Source organism: Alosa alosa, chromosome 23 (genome assembly GCF_017589495.1).
Source record: "Alosa alosa isolate M-15738 ecotype Scorff River chromosome 23, AALO_Geno_1.1, whole genome shotgun sequence".
Lineage (NCBI taxonomy): Eukaryota > Metazoa > Chordata > Actinopteri > Clupeiformes > Clupeidae > Alosa > Alosa alosa.
In genome coordinates, this window is record NC_063211.1 from 4,191,887 (window position 1) to 4,211,948 (window position 20,062).

At 41.2% G+C, this 20,062-nt stretch overlaps 1 protein-coding gene across 1 annotated transcript; it reads right to left on the bottom strand.

Moving 5' to 3' along the window:
- Positions 1-483: 483 nt before the first annotated feature.
- On the bottom strand, positions 484-14,282 carry setdb2 (SET domain bifurcated histone lysine methyltransferase 2). Its single transcript, XM_048235582.1, has 11 exons — positions 13,449-14,282; positions 13,219-13,332; positions 10,009-10,104; positions 9,798-9,888; positions 7,023-7,817; positions 4,344-4,513; positions 3,638-3,885; positions 1,768-1,801; positions 1,358-1,614; positions 982-1,070; positions 484-889 (listed from the first exon to the last, which is right to left on the bottom strand). The coding sequence occupies exons 1-11, from the start codon at positions 13,480-13,482 to the stop codon at positions 826-828; spliced, it is 1,992 nt and encodes a 663-aa protein (XP_048091539.1). The 5' UTR covers positions 13,483-14,282; the 3' UTR covers positions 484-825.
- Positions 14,283-20,062: the final 5,780 nt, after the last annotated feature.

The window sequence follows — 20,062 nt, forward strand, 5'->3', positions numbered from 1 at the left end:
CTCTCAACACAAATCAGTAGGAAGAGTGTGAACTTTATTCAGTTTATAAATGTTCAACTCTCAAGTAGTTCAACTCTCAACTTTCTGAATGTAATTCACCTCAACTAACTGGCTTGGTTTGTCAAATTGCTAACTACAGTATATCATACCAGTCCCATAGTGTTCAAATGAATCGTAATTGTTTGTTTTGTACTCAACTCAACAGGACTAGCAGAAGCATGTCATTTCATCTATAGCTTCAGATGAAATTTCAGATAGCCTACTGCAATTATTAACAAAGTTTCACAGCATATTCATTTCACAGTTGCGATATGTACAATACAACATAGCCAGAACAGCTTGAGGAATCAGGTCCTGTTTTTCTTTCAGAGAAGTCAACCAACCAGTTACCAGCATTGAAGAACCACCAGCTCACTAAGGGGATTTTCATTCACCCATGCTTTTCATCAAAGGAAGAAAAAAAACCCTTTCACCCGTAGTTGGTAGAAGTAATGCCATGATTGTGGTGACTAACTTTATTTTGGAAATTTCCTATCTGGCTTAATCAGAGACACAAACAGTGGGTTTTTAACAATGGTTGGATAATACTCTGGAATATCAAAGTGGTAGGGATCCAGAATCAAAAACGTATAAACAAAAAAACAGCATAATTCAAAATAGCATAAATAACACTCTTGATCTCTCCAACTTGGCCTTGGGAAAAGTTCTGAGATCATTTGTTGCTCCTGTTTCTACTCTTCATGCCTTAGCTGCATTCAGGTAAGATGGCCGATGACATCCAAACTAACTCAGTCACCATTGACGTCGTGAGGAGAATAGTTCCACTCAGTCGCCATTGACGTCGTGAGGAGAATAGTTCCAAGTCAGCTCAGTTCCTGCCTTCACTGTCCTAAGAGAGAAAAGTGTTGGACGTATGGACGGTCGATTTACTGTATCAGTTACAACTTATGATAAATAACAGGTATCGGGTTTACTGCTTACCTGCTTGTGAAGAAAGCCATGACCGGAAACTGGGGGTCATGTGTGTCGACGAAGACATTCTGTACGAAGAGGTTAGGGCTACCACTGCTCTGTTGACAAACACACACACACACACCATAATTATTCTACTTTCTGAAACAATAGGGGGTAAGGGGTAGGGGCTTTGGATTTTACATTGTAGAATTGTCAGATCATATTTTCATTACAGTCTATGCAAAACCAATCGCCTTCAGAGGTATGGATAAAGTTGAAAATTGAACTCGAATTTTACCACCAAACACCAAACCACCCTGACATCAATATACACAGTTACAAAATATATAGTAATAATAATACTAAATAATAATAACAATAATAATAATAATAATAATCTTACATTGATGAACCTTCCGACATTCCCCTCTTTTGTAGCGTCAAGGTAATAGCTCTGCTTGGAGCAGCTGTATTTCCACTCCTGGGGGCCCGTCCTCAGTTTGGAGTCCCCACACTTCTTCACCTCCTCCTTCCCCCTCTGCTCCTTCTTCACCTCCTCCTTCCCCCTCTCCTCCTTCTTCACCTCCTCCTTCCCCCTCTCCTCCTTCTCCAGCTGGGGTTCTTCATCCATCTCCATCTTCTCCTCACCCGTCGTTTGAGCTAATCAAGCAACAGAGCATTTCCACACAAAATCCATCGTTAATATGTCCGAGGGATTGAAAGATGTGACTATACAAATGACGAGTAACTCAAATGCATATGTCCAAAACCAGCACGCGAGAAACAGCAGGAATTTAAAGGACCGAGGCTTACCTACTTTTCCAGCTGGCACGAGAGTCTCGTGATCCTGATAAAACATGATAAAAGTCAGACTATGAAAAAGCACATCAGATATATTATTTTATTCACACTCAAACAAACCATTAGGGGTGTCAGAATTACCACTAACCTCTGTTGATACAGACTGAATAGCTCAAACAATCACAGTAAGAATTTGAACATAAATTTGAACATAAGTTAATTTACAGAAACCTGGCATTACAAATATTTGGAATCACTATGGGGTTAGATTGCATAAATTACAGAATAAAATCAAATTTGTATCATTTCCAAATAAAACTCTACTTTCTCTGTAGCCATCTGCTCAGAGCTCAGAAGCTATACAAGCTGATTAAGAAGTTTTTATTGGAAGCAATTCCATGGAAAATTACATTTTTTGTAACATCCATAACACCAATAAAATGTGATGGTATGGTATGATGTTAATGATTACATGAAATTTGAGCATTTGCTATTTCTGGTTGAAGAATGTACATGAGAAGAAATGCACAAAAAAATAATGTTATCATTCACATCATACAAATGCCAAGGCATTTCACTGGCGTTATGGATGTGACAAAAAGTCAATTTTCTGTGGAATTGCCCTATTACATTTAGATTAAAGTTTAACTTTAGACTAAAGTATTTTTTTTACATCTATATCCTGCCTGTGTAAGTTGTGTTGTTAATTACTGTGATCATGCCTCTGTACGCTGTGTTTTTCATTACTGTGAACATGCCTCTGTAAGTTGTTGTGTTAATTACTGTGAACATGCCTCTGTAAGTTGTTGTGTTAATTACTGTGATCTATGTGGATTGTTGCTGCAACATCGTAAATTCCCCTTGGGGATGAACAAAGGGAATTATGTATCTATCCATCTTGAAAGTCCTTCTTCATGGATAATAAATAAACAACGGTCTCGCTCCCAACTCATTACATACGGACACTTGGTGAGGACCCCTTGTCATCACTTTTTAAGGGTTTACTAAGTGTTAAAAGAGAAAACTGGTGAGTTTTCACATAGATCTCCGTTTTCTCGAGGTCAACGAGTGCTGTCGGTACGAAAAAAAAAAAAAAAAAAAAAAAGGTTTTACCTAGCTTGAGTTGCTACAGCCACCAGCCAGGCAGCTACAGCGCTAAACGCTGAGGGCATGTCTGTGAGCTCAAATGTACATACCCCAAGAGTGTAGCGCTGTAGCTGCCTGGCTGCGTTAGCTGTGGGAGATCTATGTGAAAACTCGCAAGATTTCTCCTTTAATATGCGACACGTTGGGAGTGAGACTGTGTTGAAATTAAGCGAATTTGGAAGTGACATCTGAAATTTCATTTGAACTAGTGTGTGAGAGACCTTTAGAGATAGAGAGGCTACAGCTATATTCAAAACAATCTGATGAGGCTCTGATGCGTCCAAACTTATGAACACATCCAGCGTTACTCCTGTCCGTCATATGGGTTTGTGTGCTTGTGTGTTCTGATGTCATGGGTCCTATGTGGAGTTGGAAATATGTCATATGTGCTGCCACGTGTCATATGTTACATGTGTTGCTATGACTACATTCTTTATTATTGCTTTCCCACATAACTCCATGTTCCAGTAGCATGACTTCATGATAAACATCGATAGATAGATTAGTTAACGTCGCCAGAGGAATAATCATTTTCAAACATCACTCCATGTTCCACATGGAGGGACTTTAAATAATCTTTATTTACATATTTACCTTGAAGTTGTGCTACTGACCAGTACTGACCCTGCAGAGATGTGTGTGTGTGGATATGACTTCATGGCAGATCCTTGAATTTCCCCTAGGGATCAATAAAGTATATCTATCTATCTATCTATCTATCTATCTATTAACTTGCCTGTGTCTTGACAGTGTCTTTATCGCCATCTGCTGGCAGAGCTGGGTGATCTGTGGGCCTCTGAATGACCGGGATGTGGGAAGGAGAGCAAGGATCTGTTGCAGCCGTTGCAGATGATCCCGTTTGCTGTAATGTCGGGAGAGTCCATTCTTCAACCACCTCTACCTCATCATCTGAGAACGCCTCCTCCCGAATGGACTTCAGGACAGGCGATTCTTCGGAATTCTGCTCTGTTCTAAGAACCACACCTGAGAAGAAAAGGTTCCATTGAGAATGCCTCTATCCCAAAAGATTATGACCAGTTTGGGGTCGTCAAGTGATGCAAATCACCACTGTTTTATCAGTTTGCTTCTAAACCATTAAAATGCTCCAATACCTTTGACAATACTGACAACGAGCAAAGGAATGTACAATGAGTAAATTCCGCCGAAAATGAACTAAAGCTAATCAGATAACTTGGCTAAATGGTTTCAAAGGGTCAGCAATGAGTCAGCCATAATGGCTTTTAGGTCATGTGCAGAGCTTGTTTGTTGCTCATAAGCTAAATTAAATTAGGGCCTGTGATCGTCACCATACATGCCAGATGTAGTTCAATGTAAAGAGCTTGTTTGTTGGCTAAATCAAAGGCTAAATTAAATTAGGGCCTGTGACGTCTTCCTTCCCATACAGAGGATATGGAAACAGCATACTGTATCTCCTCCCTCACCTGCATACGTGCAAACAAAGGTCCCAACATCAAGGTCGTCACGACACCGAACTCCCCAGCCCCGGTCAGGCGTGCGGAACACCTGCAGACGGACCCGAACGCCATGCTGGACGACACGATTCAGACAGTTATATGGATCACATCCACACCACGGACTGCACTCATAGAGCCTACACACAGACACACATAAACAAACAAACAAATAACGAAACAAATAAAAGCTTAAAAAGCATATAATTACATCAATCGGTGCTACACTTTAGTGTTAAGTCTGAGAGAATGTTCTGTGCTGATATGCAGCTTCTTTGTAGATGTTTTTAAAACTTGTATCACACACGCTGTTAGCTAACCTACTTTTCCACAATATTAGGTCGGAGTAATAGTATTGGCTGATTGCAGTCACATAGCCTATCCAGATACTCATTGCAGTCACATCCATCAATAATAAATGGGCTACGAATTTACAACCAACTGGTGTAGACGTCCTCGGTCCAACAGGGTTCTGCCAACCAGTGGGCCCTGGGGCTTCAGTCCTCCTTATCCCCGTTGTTAGTTAAACGTTGTTAGTAGTACCGGTACTTTTAATAAGCTTTAATTTGTATCTCTTAGATTGTCGCTGTGTTACTGTTCTTGTTTTATCTTTCCGTGGGCCTGAAAGAAACGCAGTTTCAGTCCTCTACATGTCTTGTACATATAGCAGAATTAACAATACAATTGACTTAATCTGGGCCTGGGTAGGGGCTTAAAAATTGAGCAGCTCTTACAAGTATGCAAGTGCATAACAGAATTTTGAACTCAATTCCATACCTCACAGAGAGCAAGTGAAGGGGCACTAAAGTCTGGAAAACGTGAGTTGATGTCCCACACATCACACACACACACACAGAGTCACCTTAGACCTCTTCTGATTGTTGAGAAGTCAGAGCGCTAGAAATTAGTTATTACATAATGAGGTAAAAATGTATTACATGTACATTTTAGGGGTGTAACGGTACACAAAAATCACGGTTCGGCTTGGAGGTCACACTTCAGTTACTTTTCAATACGGTAAGCCTGTAGGTACTGCTAGTCTAAAAAAAAAAAAAAAAAAAAAAAAAAAAAAAAAAAAAAAAAAAAAATCACTGACAATATTGTTGATGCACAACGGGAAAGGTATTTCGAAAAGGTGTCAAATTACGTCAGTTGACTAAATTGACATATGGGCCGCCACTTAATATGTTAGTGTGGGAACTCAAATTTGAAACATGGTCCACATGCAAAAAGGCCTACTGTTAACTGCTCTATTGAACCGAACATTCTGTACACCGTTTGGTATGAACCTTTACCTTTTCTCCCCTTTCACATTTTGTCAAGATATTACATAATGTGGTGTTGTTACATAAACATATTCGGTGTAAAAGGGCCTCCTGGAATGTTTGAATTCATTGAGTTTGACTTTATTGAGTTTGTTGTGAGATAGATGTTGATGCTGGCTTTCAGATCCAAGTATTTTTTTCGGGCATGTTAGCTGATTATGTTAAACATTTCTGCAGTGCTTCCTGCTCAGTGGTCAGTTGTAAAAAAGAGAGAGTAGGGACAAAGTCCTTTTAGGCAAGTCCCTCCACTCGGCGGCCATATAGCAACGCTTTTTGGGCACTCATCGGGCATCCATTTCGGCAGAAATGCAGGTGCACACGGCTTCACGACACCAATCTTGCTCCAGCGGCGAGTTCACAACACATGATTGGCACGATGTCTTCACAACACACCATATGATTGGCCCAATATATTTACATGTCAACGTCTTGCCGAGGAAGGGGTGGGATATGTGTAGACAACGTGTTACAAACTAACCCAGGGGTGGGCAAACTTTTTGTCTCAAGGGCCACATTGGGTTTTGAAAATTGGCCGGCGGGCCGCACAACAACCCCCAACCCCCCCACGACACACACATAAAAAAAATACATTTTTTATAGCCTATAATTTAGTATGAAAAATATTTATTTTAAAATATTAATTGCTTAAAAATACTGCTAATTTCATGCTGTTTAACACATGTATAAACTGTGCACTGTCGCTTTAAGACAGTCGCTTTAATTCACGTTTATTTCTCAATGATCTTCTGCCTGCTCCGCTGTGGCTAGTGCTGTGCCTACGGCTGGGCCCTCTCACAGTTTTTAAATGGTCAGTCGTGGGAACTACTGTTGCCTTCATGATTTCCTTTTAAAAGTTTCTTATAAGAAGGAGATATCAATTATAAACAATGACGAGCCAGCTGGAACCTGCGGCTCTCTCTCCCCCTCGTGGAGTGCAGACGCTGTTCCCAATTAAATGGATCGCATAATGTTCACGTTAGATCTGCTGCAAAGGAGATAACTAAGAGTTAACTTAGTTTAACATGATGTTATCTCTATTTAACATGATGTTTTTACATTGACATTGTAAACGTTCTAAGGAGAGTGAAAAGCAGTTTGCAGTAAAGCTAACCAACGTCGTCTCTATCGCAGGAAAAAAATAGCGAGCAGCCTGATAACCAAATGAAATGCTCGGCGGGCCGGATGAAAGTGCTTGGCGGGCCGGATTCGGCCCGCGGGCCGCAGTTTGCCCACCCCTGAACGAACCCCATGCATTTCTATGGAGGATTTTTTTGAGTGCCGTGTCTCCTCATAAGAAAGTCTCTGGTAGGGATGCATTACTCACCCTGTGGGAACTGGTTGCTGCAGCCTCTGGTGATTGTAGAATTGTACTGGCCCGTCCGCAACCTTCTGCGAGAGCTGCAGACACGCACAGCTGCGGCTATCTGTGCACCCATCAGTGCAATCGCAACAGGCGGAGAAGAGTTGACCTGCGCTGAGGAAGCAGCCGTGAGGCCACCGCTCTCTCCGGTAACGGAACTCTGCGGGCTGCGCAGAATCCACCTCGTTGCACAACTGCACAGCGACAGACTCCACCCCCCGACTCAAATCCCGCTTGCAGAGAGACGACGCCGACACGGGCAGGCGCTCCGGCCGCACGGCCGGATGAAAGCTGAAGTTCCACGGCTGAAGCACACCAAACACCTGCGTCTGCCGCAGGTAATTCAGCACCTCCTCGAAACTGCGCAGTTCGCGGCCACACGGCGCATTGTAAAACACTTCCTCGTTGTCACCGTCCTCATCGTCGTCGGTGATTTGCGCGGGGACATCTTCCGCGGTAGAGAACCGGGTCTTGCTAGAGCAACGGCGTCGGAACTGACACAGTAGCGGCGCCCTCAGGGGGTTGTGGCCCAGGAAGTGGTCTGGGTGGGAAGGCAAAATGACCACGCAGGCCGCGCTGCAGTCGTGGGGCTCGAAGATGGCCTGTGGGGAATACAACTGCCCCAGGGCATTCTCTACGCTATATGGTGGCGGTGAGAGTAGCATGACATCAAAGATGTCTGGGTGGGGTGACAGTGGGGTGACCGGGTCCTTAAGGGGCTGATAGTTTGCAAGCTCAAACTCTTGGCTGTCTTCATAACTGTGGAGAAATAAACAAGAGGATCAGTCTTACTTTATGCAAACATTCATGCATACTTCATACAGGCTTCATGAAGGAAAAATGTTTTCTGTGTTTTCAGTGTACATTTTTGAGATTGTTGCAGCCTACAATGCCTGAATTCGCTAAATAATTGATTCAAGTAGCTTGCTCTACTAAAAAATTGATGCAAGTTGCAATGGATTTTGTTGCAATGAAAGGGGATGTGGGTTAACTGTTGAGTGTGTTAACTTTATTCTAGTGAGAAAGAAAATCACTGCTCTAAGTAACAAAGCTTACAAAAAAAATTAACAAAATAAGCTGTATATGTACACTACCGTTCACATTTTGGAGGCACTTCGAAATGTCCTTGTTTTCATCATTAATGTTGTAAATGACCATGAAAGAAATGGCTGATCTTTAATGCAATATCTACATACAGATGCCCATTATCAGCAACCATTCATCCAATGTTCCAAAGGCACATTCTGTTTACTAATCTGATATCATTTTAAAAGGCTAACTGAGAAGACTTTGGAGAACCCTTTTGTAATTATGTACACTGTAAGCACATAATGAAATCTGAAAACTGCTGCCCTGATTAAAAAAAAGGGAGAAAAGAGGGAGTGGCTGACAACGATGATGTTGAGGTCGTGCGTTAGTTTGAGCCAGACATATGTCACAACCAAACGTTAGCGATTGATTATGGCAGATCCAGAGTGGCTCTGGGCAGATCCAATAGTTTTAAACTTTAACAGAGTACTCGCCTTCAAGGAAGTTAAAGGAACCGTATGTAAGAAATGTATTTCAATTAATCATAAAATGGCCCCGATATGTCACTAGACATTAAGTAATTATGTTCATTTCAAATACTTATATCACTGACAACTATGCATGGGCCTACACACACACACACACACACACACACACACACACACACACACACACACACATACACAGTAGGCATGGGCCTACACACACACACACACACACATACACACTAGGCACGGGCCAAATGATTCTATTCCGGGAATCAATTCTTTCAGTTCCCTTCACCTTCACAAATCGTTCGTTTGATTCGTTCTTTCAGTTCCTTCAGTTCCCTAAGTCAAAATATGCTTTAGAACACCGTCTCGGTTGTCTTAAGTCAAATATCCTTTAGAACGCCGTATCTGGTTGTCATATGGTCTGTTACATCATTTATGTAAATATCAGGCATAATATTAAGCACATACGTGCCTTTTTTCATAAATATACTGAATGGAATGCAGTAAGAATCAAATGGCGTCATCCAAGTTCTAGCGCTGGCAGGCAGGCATGTAAGTAAAGCCAGGCCTATCATTTGTTTACCCATGGCAACGTGGTTGCTACCTGCTGTAGTACTCTCATTCACGTTTTAGACTCAATTGCGATATATGGTCGAGGGAGATGAAGCTCTATTTGTTAGTATCTTTTATTACATGACCATATTTTTGTATGTTAAAAAATAACCAGTTCTCTTGTTTTGGGAATCAGTTCTCGTCGTTCACCTTCGGGATTCGTTCTTTCTGAACCGAATCAGTCGTGAACTGCCCATGCCTACTGACAACAGTAGTCCGGCCAGGATATTGTCATTTAAAAGTGAAGTTGCAGCCCTCAACTGATGTTGTGTTTTGTCATGTCATGTTGTGTTTTGGCCTGATGCGCCACCCTCCACTTATCTACTAATCACAAAGTCAGTAGTGTTTCGGCATCCGGGTTGGCAACCTCGAGTCAGGGGGGAGAGGGAGGGGGATACACCGCTCTACAGTAATTTGAAAGTGATTGCCGTTTTGGCCACAATCTTACATATGGTTCCTTTAACACTTGTGTTAAGTGGCCAGACTCTCGTCTGGTAGGACCAGGCTACACGGATATGCCCCCAAAGTGTAATGCTGTAGCTGCCAGGCTGCAGCAGCTCGAGGTAAAAACGATTGTTTCCGGGGGGAAAAATAAATACTTCACCTTATATTTGGGTCAGGAATCAGCAATCCCACTGACAACTGCTCTTCCTTGAACGACAGTTGTAAACAGCCCAAATCAGACTGTAAGTAATCTGTTAACCAAAAAGCAGCATTGTGGTTAACTGTTTTCTAATTCATGTCAGCTAACCAGTAAATATCAACTGCCTATTGAGACAGCATTCAGGATATTTCGAAATATCTGGACTGCACACCTTCGCCAATGACCACTTGTTCAATTGCATAATGTTTCAAGTTCAAAACTTCATTCATTTCACAGTCCTGGAGTAAGTTCAGGCCCTGAAGATACTCTGCAAGAAACACATAAAAAAATAACAACACATGAAGATGAAGTATGGAAGGCAAAGATACATGATACCACAAACCTAATGGTGTCATTAAAATGTGTGATCGTTTGTTTTTATGTATATTAATTAGTTGTATTTTGTGTGTTTTCGCTAATGTGCACTATCTAATTGTATTGTGTTCATTATAGACAGGCTACGTTGGTTTTATCTCTTGCTGGTGCACAATATTAAAAGTTATTATCACGCTGCAGCCTGTTAACATGGTTACAGGTGTAATGGAGTTAGGCTAGCTAGTTTGCACGATGTGCAGTACTAGCTGCTATCTGTGTGAATGAAATGTAATGAATATATTGTAAACGTCTGTTGATTGTGCAGGAAAGGAAAGGAAATCAAGGCCCTGACTTCAATTCAATTGAACAGTTTTGGAAGTTAACTAAAGATCAGGATTCACAAGAGGGACCCCTAAAATATTCAATATTAAAGGACAATCTGTTTAAAAGAATGGGCCAAACTCACATCAGAATACTGTGACTGATTAGTTTCGTCATACAGGAAATGCCTTGAAGCTGTCATTACAAATAAAGGCTTTTCCACAAAGTATTTCAGAAATGTTCAATACTTTTTTCCTGCGTCATTCCACTTTATTACACATAACTCTACCTATGGACTTTAATGTTTGGATTTTTTTATATGGGTGAATTATCTGAGTTAATACTAATGCCTGGTGAAAATTTCATGCAAATAGCCTCATTGGAACTACGCACGTTTAAAATGTTTAGCCGACCGTGTAATTTGTCATTTTCGTTCTATAAGTTTTACTTTTCATGTCATGAATGTAACATGCCTATGATAAGGCTTTTGTTGTCCAATATGGTCAATCTATTGTCTCAATTGTGTTTCATGTGAGGTGCAGAAGCTACATTCATGCATGGGCGGATTATGAACTTTTGGGCCCCTGGGCCCAGATGTATTAAGATGTGTTTTGCTCCAGTTGAAAATGTTTCTGGCTACGCTACTGTTAGAAAAGAAAGTGATAAGTCATAAGTGTACTATTCCTACAAACAACTAGATACTAACAATGTAGAGCAAGAATAACCATGTGGTGACACAGTTTCAGTGAGTAAAGATTCATTTTGGAATCTAAGAGGACACATTTCGCAGAAACATGAGTATGCGACGGAGAGCAAAGAAAAACGTGAGCAATTTGAATATGCTTCATATCAAGTAGAAGGCTGAAGTAAAACTTGGATGCTAAGCCTGTATTCTTTAGGCAATTAATCCCACTGATCACTTTAGTTTTAGGCTTATGTGTAATAACGTTGTAAAGCATGTTTGTTGTTGCACTATCTTTTAAAATAAATATTCTGAGTGAAATATATTGCCGTTGCTCTTAGTTCTTTGGTATTTAAGTTTTCTGTTTAAGGTGACAATTCGTCTTGTAGATTATTTCTCCCTCTTTTAAATTGGAGCTCCATCCCCATCCACGAATTTAGACTACTGTGGCCAATATCTTTGAAATTTAACGGTCTTGGTTTTATTAGGAAGACATGAATTCTGGGTGGGTTTTGGGCCTCAGACTCGTGGTGTGAGCGGTATTGGAGCAGAACAGAGCGGCCGCTCCGGCCTCTAAATTAAAAAGCGTTCAGCGCTCAAATTCCATCCATATTACACAAAACTATAAAATAATCTAAACTTCATTCACTCTCGGTGTATAGATCAGGACATACTTGCGAACAGGCTGCAGGGCAACAGTCCGACAGCCTGCATGAAGATAGGTATTAATGGTCCAATAGTAAAACAGTATAATATACTCTTGTATTCTCAGTGCAATTACAAAAGGGCCCTTGAAATGAGGATGGTCCGTCATTCCACTAAACACAATGCAGCGTGATCGAAGGTAGGGGAGAGACGACCTCTGTTACATAACCACCAATCTGCCAACCAATGGTCACAAACATAAGACAAATGGCCCATCTAACAGCAGTATACAACAGCAGTATACAGTATGCAGCATGTCATTGGGGTTATCAAGTGGGCACCCTCATTCACCGATGTTTCGTTAAGTTAGGCCCACAACACCTCATGAAGGCTTAACAGTAAAACCAGCGTCCTGGAGACACTCCTCCATGTTGCCACCATATTACCACATTGAAATACCCAATATATATCTAAAATACTCTAGGTTGGTTAGGTTGGTCCGTCCCATTGATGCAGACTGAACCATAACCCTAACCAACCACCATCGACCTAGGCACAGTCCGAAATACTCTTAACCAACCTAGGCATGGTCTAGGTTGGTTAGGTTGGTTACTACACTTTTACATACCAATATTCCACTGCTCTTAGTATAGTATAGTATATATACTCTTTTGATCCCATGGGGGAAATTTGGTCTCTGCATTTATCCCAATCCGTGAATTAGTGAAACACACTCAGCACACAGTGAATACACAGTGAGGTGAAGCATACACTAATCCCAGCGCAGTGAGCTGCCTGCAACAACAGCGCTCTGGGAGCAGTGAGGGGTGAGGTGCCTTGCTCAAGGGCACTTCAGCCGTGCCTACTGGTCGGGGTTCGAACCGGCAACCCTCCGGTTACAATTCCGAAGTGCTAACCAGTAGGCCACGGCTGCCCTCTTATAAAATGAATGCCAAATTGCTATATTCCATAGTCAACTGTACATATCTGTCTATATTGTTCACTGCATATCCATAGTTATCTGCTCTTATTACTGCTACTGTTAATACACTGCACATATCCTTACTGTAAACCATGCATCTTGCACTGCACGGTCATATACTGTTTATACAGCACTACTTGTCTATACTGTTCACATTGCACTTTTCTGCTTTTTTGCACTTCTGCTTAGACGCCAACTGCATTTCTTTCTCTCTGTACTTGTATTCTGCACAATGACAATAAAGTCTAATGTAATCTAATCTAACAGAATAATTGCTTCTCAAAACCAACATACGGTTCTTTTTTTAGGGTTGCTGTGCTTACACATTATACACACACTGCCAACAAAATAAACACTGACATAAACAAACTAAAGAGAACGTACATTATGGAACTGCACACATTAAGTTAGTCTCTGCAGCCATTCCTTGTGCTTACCTTTGTCTGATGCTGTGTTCGTCTTGATTGACTCTTTTAGACGTGCCAGATGTTGTAGCAGCACCTCAAACACATCGTCCACATCCACATTTTTCCAAAAGGCCTTCGCTTTCTCTAAAACGCAAACCTTGATGTCACTCGAGAAATCAAAGATCATGCCTTGTTGATAAGGTTTGCAGTGACGCCAAAGTTAAACAATTCCATAATATGAACGAAATAGTTTGCCTCACCAATTTTAGGTAATGTAATGTCCCTCTCATCCATTGTTTGGGAAAGAAGCTCGACTTTACACGCACGTTAAATTTCCACAAGGACCATCTAACGTTGCATAGTTAGCTAGCAGTTAGCTGGCTAAGAAACGTAAGCATGTGTAAGCATCATCAGACCGCCGTCGTCGCTCACTCACGGTTCACAGTTAACTTGACTGCCTGTTGCTTGTTGCACAGACGTAATGTCTAGATCCGTAGACAGTTTCTGGACTGGTTTAACATGCAGGGAAGGACCATATTATACATCGGCACCGATAACTTTCTAATCATCCCTGATGGCGGCAAACATTAGATTGTCTCGTGTTATGAATGGCATTTGATGTCCTATCGTCAACTAGCTTTAGTACAAAGTATGGTGTCCGATAAAGACCAAAAGGCGTTGTGTGTATTCAGCGATGTTCTGGTTAGGGATGGGAAGTCTGACACCGAGGCACCGAAGCTCGTATCACTTCCGCGAAGCAATCTGCTTCGGCACAATGTATCGGAGCGCGTATCAAAGTTGTAAGGTCACGTGACTGATGACGTACGAAGCTTCGGACGTCACTGAAAAGTTTAAATGGGACATTTGACACAGGGGCACCGGTGCTTGTATCAAACCCCTAAAGCGTTACGGGTTCGATAAACCTTTAAAGTCCCCAACACATATGTTTTGTTGCACAAGCACCCTTCTAAAATTGTAGCCCTACACAAGCACTTCACAATCCCCATTGTACACAATGCCCCATGTTTTCACAATGCCCTTTATACAGTATGTTTTCTGTTACCTGACACTACTGTGGTCATCTACAGCAATTAGCCTACGTTATTTTGCCATTCGTTTTTGCAAAACATCAAATGAAGTCTTAAACATAACCACAACAGAGAAGCATGCAATATCAAATAATGCTAACACATGGCAATTATGAACATGGCGGGATTTGAACTGCGGTCGCGCGTGCGGTTTACGAACACGCTACCACCCTCCCAAGGCCATTTAAAGATTTTCACGGAAACATAGCATTATTTAAAACCAAGCACATTACATTTTCAATTCAAATTATTAGAAGCATATCAAAACTTTAATGTTTATTCCAATGACTGTAGGCCTAATAGTTTTACTCACAAGGAACAGAACACGTTGTCTCTCGCTTTGTTTTACCAGTGTCAGAGAAGGGCCATTTGGTCGGCATGTGGCTTTGTCTGTGATTGTTTAATCGCTAATGAGAGCCGCCGTTATGTCTGCTAACCACCAGATGTCACTGTTTTGTATTCGATGCTTTGACACTTCGAAACACTTACGATACAATCAGGAAGAACCTTCCAAAGCCTCATGGGGCTTCATTCGCCCAACCCTAGTTCTGGTAGCGGGGATAGCAATATTAGCAGTCTTTTCATACAAGGACAACCCATCATATATTTACCATTTAGCATGAGTCTCGGCCACGGAACACCGGACGTAGTTTTGTTTGAATCATAGACTGTATATATAGAACTATATATACAGTCTATGGTTTGAATGTAATCCTATCGGATGCACGTGACGTGGCCCTTTTAGCCGTCACGCTTGCGGAGAATGAGTCTTCCTTTTAGAACATTTTTGGTATAAAATCTTTCTAGATTATCAGGGTCTGGATTTTCCAGGCTAAAAATAGAGTCAGAGTAGAGCAATACACGGGTTTCCCGTTTACCAACAAAACTAGATGCGCGCGCAGCCGTGGGGCAGAAGACGCTTTCTTTTACTGTCTATGGTGGCCTCCACAACTAAACTTAACCTAAATAGTCGGCTGCTGTAAGCTACAATCGGATTGTTTTGTATACCCCTGTTGTCTCAATGATAATAACATCTCATTTCAGACTATATTTCAAAGTTTGCCGTTCATTTGCATTATTAATATAACATCGTATTTTGTCATTTTTGCAACTACTCCATTTTTGGCGAAGACATGCATTCTGTTATGCATAGACACCATCGTGATTTCGAATTGGTGCCGTTTTCAGCACAAAAACTCATTTTATTCTTGTGCTCTTATAAATTGCTCTATGCTGTTCTATGGTGCTTTCTGCCTCTTGGTTGCGCACGCATGTTTTCGTGATGTTGCATAGAAATCCATGTATTGGGTAGACTGAGTACAGTTGAGACACTTTTTGCCCACACAAAATCAAACAAAAAATAGATAGCCTATTGAAAAGAAGTGATTTTCCACATGACATTCCACATGCCATTTCCTTAGCTTATAGACTAAAATATTATCAATCGATAATACCCATAAGTAGTTTATATTTTCCACAAGCTCATAAACATAAGGTGCATTTTTGTCTTGACTGTGTCTCAACTGTACCTTATAGAGTACAGTCAGAGACTTTCTAATGTGGAGACACAGCACTCAAAAAATACTCCATAGAAATGCATGGGGCTAGTTTGTCACACCAATATGGCCGTTGTCTACACATATCCCACCGCTTCCTCGGCAAAACGTCGACATTAAGCCAATCATGAGGTGTGAAGTGAATACATTGAGCCAATCATATGGTGTGTTGTGAAGACATCGTGCCAATCATGTGTTGTGATCTCGCCGCTGGAGCAAGATTGGTGTCGCGGAAGCCTAGCGCGACGCCGCATTTCTGCTTTAAATGGATGCCCAACGAGTGCCCAAAAAGCGTTGTCAAATGACCGCTGAGTGGAGGGACTTGCCTAAAAGGACTTTGGTACAGTTGAGACACCTACCTGGTACAGTTGAGACACCCATTTTTAATGATGTATAGTTAACTAACCGTTCATTGGAAAGTTGAATAAATAAAAACATAGCAATTGTGTTTGTAGTTCAAATTCATTCATTTCATTTAAATTTGCGTTGGTTAAAATGAATACATCATGAACAAAATGTGATACAGGAACAGATATGGCGAACAGGAGCCTACAAATGGAATGTTCAAGTAATAACACAATCCAGTGTCTCAACTGTCCCCCGCTGACCACCTCACACATTTCTCTAGATTTTGCAACGACCTTACATGACACAATGCCATAAAATGTGCCAGTTTTTAGGACACAGAATAATGTTTGTAAGTTTAACAGTAACATAAGTGTAATGAGCTATTCATTGTCGAAGGTGCATGGTGAAGTAAAATTCTTACTTTTGGAAAACAAACATTTGCCGATATCCTTGGATGGGAGATACTTGTGTCGTTCAAATTTTCCATGATCAAAGAGGGCACTAATACGCATGTGCATAGCAAAAAATCACAACTTGGGCTTGCTGTGCAAGCAAGATATTCAAGGTGTCTCAACTGTACACATGTCTCAACTGTACTCAGTCTACCTATGCAAAATATTGAGGATCATATAGAAAATGGCTAGATTAATATGGTTATGGTTCAGGTTATATTCTTTGGCAGACACATTTGTCCAAAGCTACTTACAGGAAGCCTATAAACATCACATTAAGTAAAAATAATAGTTTTAGATAATGTTGAAAAGCCTCTACAGGCCTACATTAAGCATAGTAATAATACTAATAAACAATAACAATATCAAATATAGCCGCAAGCGGCAATGGCGGGCCCGAGCACCTGCGGGCCGCAACCCGTGACATGTCGGAATCCAACAAAGCACCGACGTGGTGCATTTGTAAAATGTACATATTTGATGTGTGTGCTATTTGGTTTTGCATGTTATTTTCTGGCACATTTACTTGCTTGGCCAGGTGGGGGCGCAATGCAAGGCAGGCCCATTGTGTGTCATCATAATCATAATATAAATTAACTTGAGAAATTTCAGATTATTCATTTTAAGCAAAGAACATTTCTGATACACTTTTCGGCCAGATGGTGGCGCTATATTAGCCATTTGAATTACACATGTGAATATCATCACAATAATGATATCCAATATTTAGCAAAGTTTCAGATCAACCAATATAGGCATTACCAATTTCTGGCACATTTTCCTGCTTGGCCAGGTGGTGGCGCTATGCCAGGCAGGCCCATAGGGTCTCTGAATATCATCATAATTATAATATCTATTAACCTGAGAAGTTTCAGACCATTCATTCAAAGCATAGAGCATCTCTGGCACATTTCCTGCTTGGCCAGATGGTGGCGCTATGCTAGGCCTGTGAATTACGAATGTGAATATCATTACAATAATGATATCCGATATTTTATAAAGTTTCAGATCAATCACTTAAGGCATTGTCCATTTCTGGCACATTTCCTGCTTGGCCAGGTGGTGGCGCTGTCAGGCAGGCCCATTGGGTGTCTGGATATCATCATAATCATGATAACCTGAGAAGTTTCAGACCATTCATTCAATGCACTGTGATTTATGACACATTTCCTGTTTATGTGGTGAGATATCAGAAACATCTCAGCGTCATGTATACCAACTTTGACATGAATCGGAGCAACCGTCTAGGAGGTGTACGTTAAAAGTGATCATGTCCACAACGCACAAAATCTCAATTACCTCACTTCCTGTGGGCGTGGCTAATGACATGTTAATACAAAAGTTGTTTGTTTTTGGGAGTTACATACACCCCCCAAATTTGGTGTTTGTATCTAAAACTATATGCCAACCACAAGTCACAGTGACATAAGGGGGCGCTATGGAGTTCCTGGGCAACGCCCGGTGCCAAGCTTTTGTCCCTGTCTATGCACTGTACCACTTGATGTCTGTGCCAAATTTCATGCGTTTTCACCCATGGGAAGCATCTTTTTTGGGATCACAATTCAGCACATATTTCATCACATATTAGTCTGCACAAAATCCCAAATACCTCACTTCTTGTTGGGCGTGGCTAATGCATTGTACATACGAAAGTTGTTCATCTTGGGGAGATACAGACACCTACCAAATGTGGTGTGTGTAGCTGAAAGTATATGCCCATCACGGGATCAGTCTTCTAATTCCAAATTTGGTGTGTGTATCTAAAACTATATGCCAACCACAAGTCACAGTGACATGAGGGGGCGCTATGGAGTTCCTGGGCAACGCCCGGTGCCAAGGCGTTTCCCCTGTGTATTTATGGTACCTCTTGACGTGTGTGCCAAATTTCATGCGTTTTCACCGATGGGAAGCACCTCTTTTGGCATCACAATTCATCACATTTTAGTCCGCACAAAATCCCAAATACCTCACTTCCTGTTGGACGTGGCTAATGCATTGTACATACGAAAGTTGTTCATCTTGGGGAGATACACACACCTACCAAATTTGGTGTGTCTAGCTGAAAGTATGTGCCAACCACTGGATCAATCACCTAAGGGGGCGCTACTGAGTCCCTGGGCCACGCCCGGGGCCAAGCCTTTATGCCTGTGTAGCCATTGTGATACCAGATGTGTGTGCCAAATTCCAAGACTTTTCATCCATGTTAACCACCTCAAAAATAGCAAAAAGGTGAACAAATAATAATAATAATAATAATAATAATCTTTCCAAAAACAATAGGGCTTCGCACCTCTCGGTGCTCGGGCCCTAAATATGAAAAATTTAAATAATGAGCTTTCATATAACAAAAAACATAAATATACATACCATAACTAGTGGACTGAAATGTTTGACTAAACTAGTTAAAACTAATGCTGTACATTAAATCATGACTGGCTTCTCAAGACAAAACGGTCCATCACATTATCAAATTGATAACCATTGACCTTCACATTCATTTTTGGTGATGGCAGCCACACATTTTCCTCCTCACACTAAGATCCCACATAGATGCCTATGCCTCCATAGATGCCTGCTAAGATGTAGCCTAATGTTGTAAAAAAAAAAAAATCTAGAGGACCTTTCTGGGTTTGGCTGGTCTTTAAAGGTAACCTGGTTAAAATCAGATTCATTCACTTCGCGAAAAGAGTGTCATGATTGGGATATCCAACACTAGCATGGTGACAGGCATAAACTTTGCGTTGAAATCATTGGTCCAGCCGAACAATTATATTGATCAGGGATTCCTAACGCTACTTTCTGCCTAAACTTTACAAACTGACAATAGGGCTAAACTGCATTAGCAGTCAGGCAACAGTGTTTAGGCCTTTGCTGTAAGTATACTTTTTTTGACTGCCATTTTTTTTATGTTTGCCGGTGCTCCTACTACCGTTTACCACAGCCACTTTCGATTTCAAAACTATAGCATCATCCCCTCTCGTCGCTGATTGGCAGGTGTTATACACAGGTCTTCTGAGGACCGATGGAAACGTTAGTGAATTATGGTGTTCCATATTGGCTCTAGGAGTGTGTGGCCAGGCTACTTTAAAGGCTCAAAATGGCCAGAAACAAATTACTTTCTTAATAATAATAATAATAATAATAATAATACATTTTTAATAATATAATAATACGTTTTATTTATATAGCGCCTTTCTCAGACTCAAGGTCACTTTCCAAAGTCGACACAAACAGAGCAAGACAACACAAAAACAAACAGTCAAAATAAAGGGCATTTGCGATGAGCGATGAGTCTAAGCGGTAGCGGAAGGTGAAAAGTGTTTCTGAAACAGAACCCAGATAGCAAGCATAGTCGGCCCGATTCTGGCTAAGTGCTGGCAGTGTCGGCTGAGGTCCGAGTCGGCTGAAGCACAGTAAACACAGTCGGCCC

Coding starts and splice junctions, on each gene's coding strand:
- setdb2 (XM_048235582.1), bottom strand. CDS start 13,482: ATGGATGAGAGGGACATTACATTACCTAAAATTG. Junction 10,105..13,218: donor GAACACAGCATCAGACAAAG/GTAAGCACAAGG, acceptor TGTTTCTTGCAG/AGTATCTTCAGGGCCTGAAC. Junction 1,802..3,637: donor AAGACACTGTCAAGACACAG/GCAAGTTAATAG, acceptor ATGTTTTATCAG/GATCACGAGACTCTCGTGCC.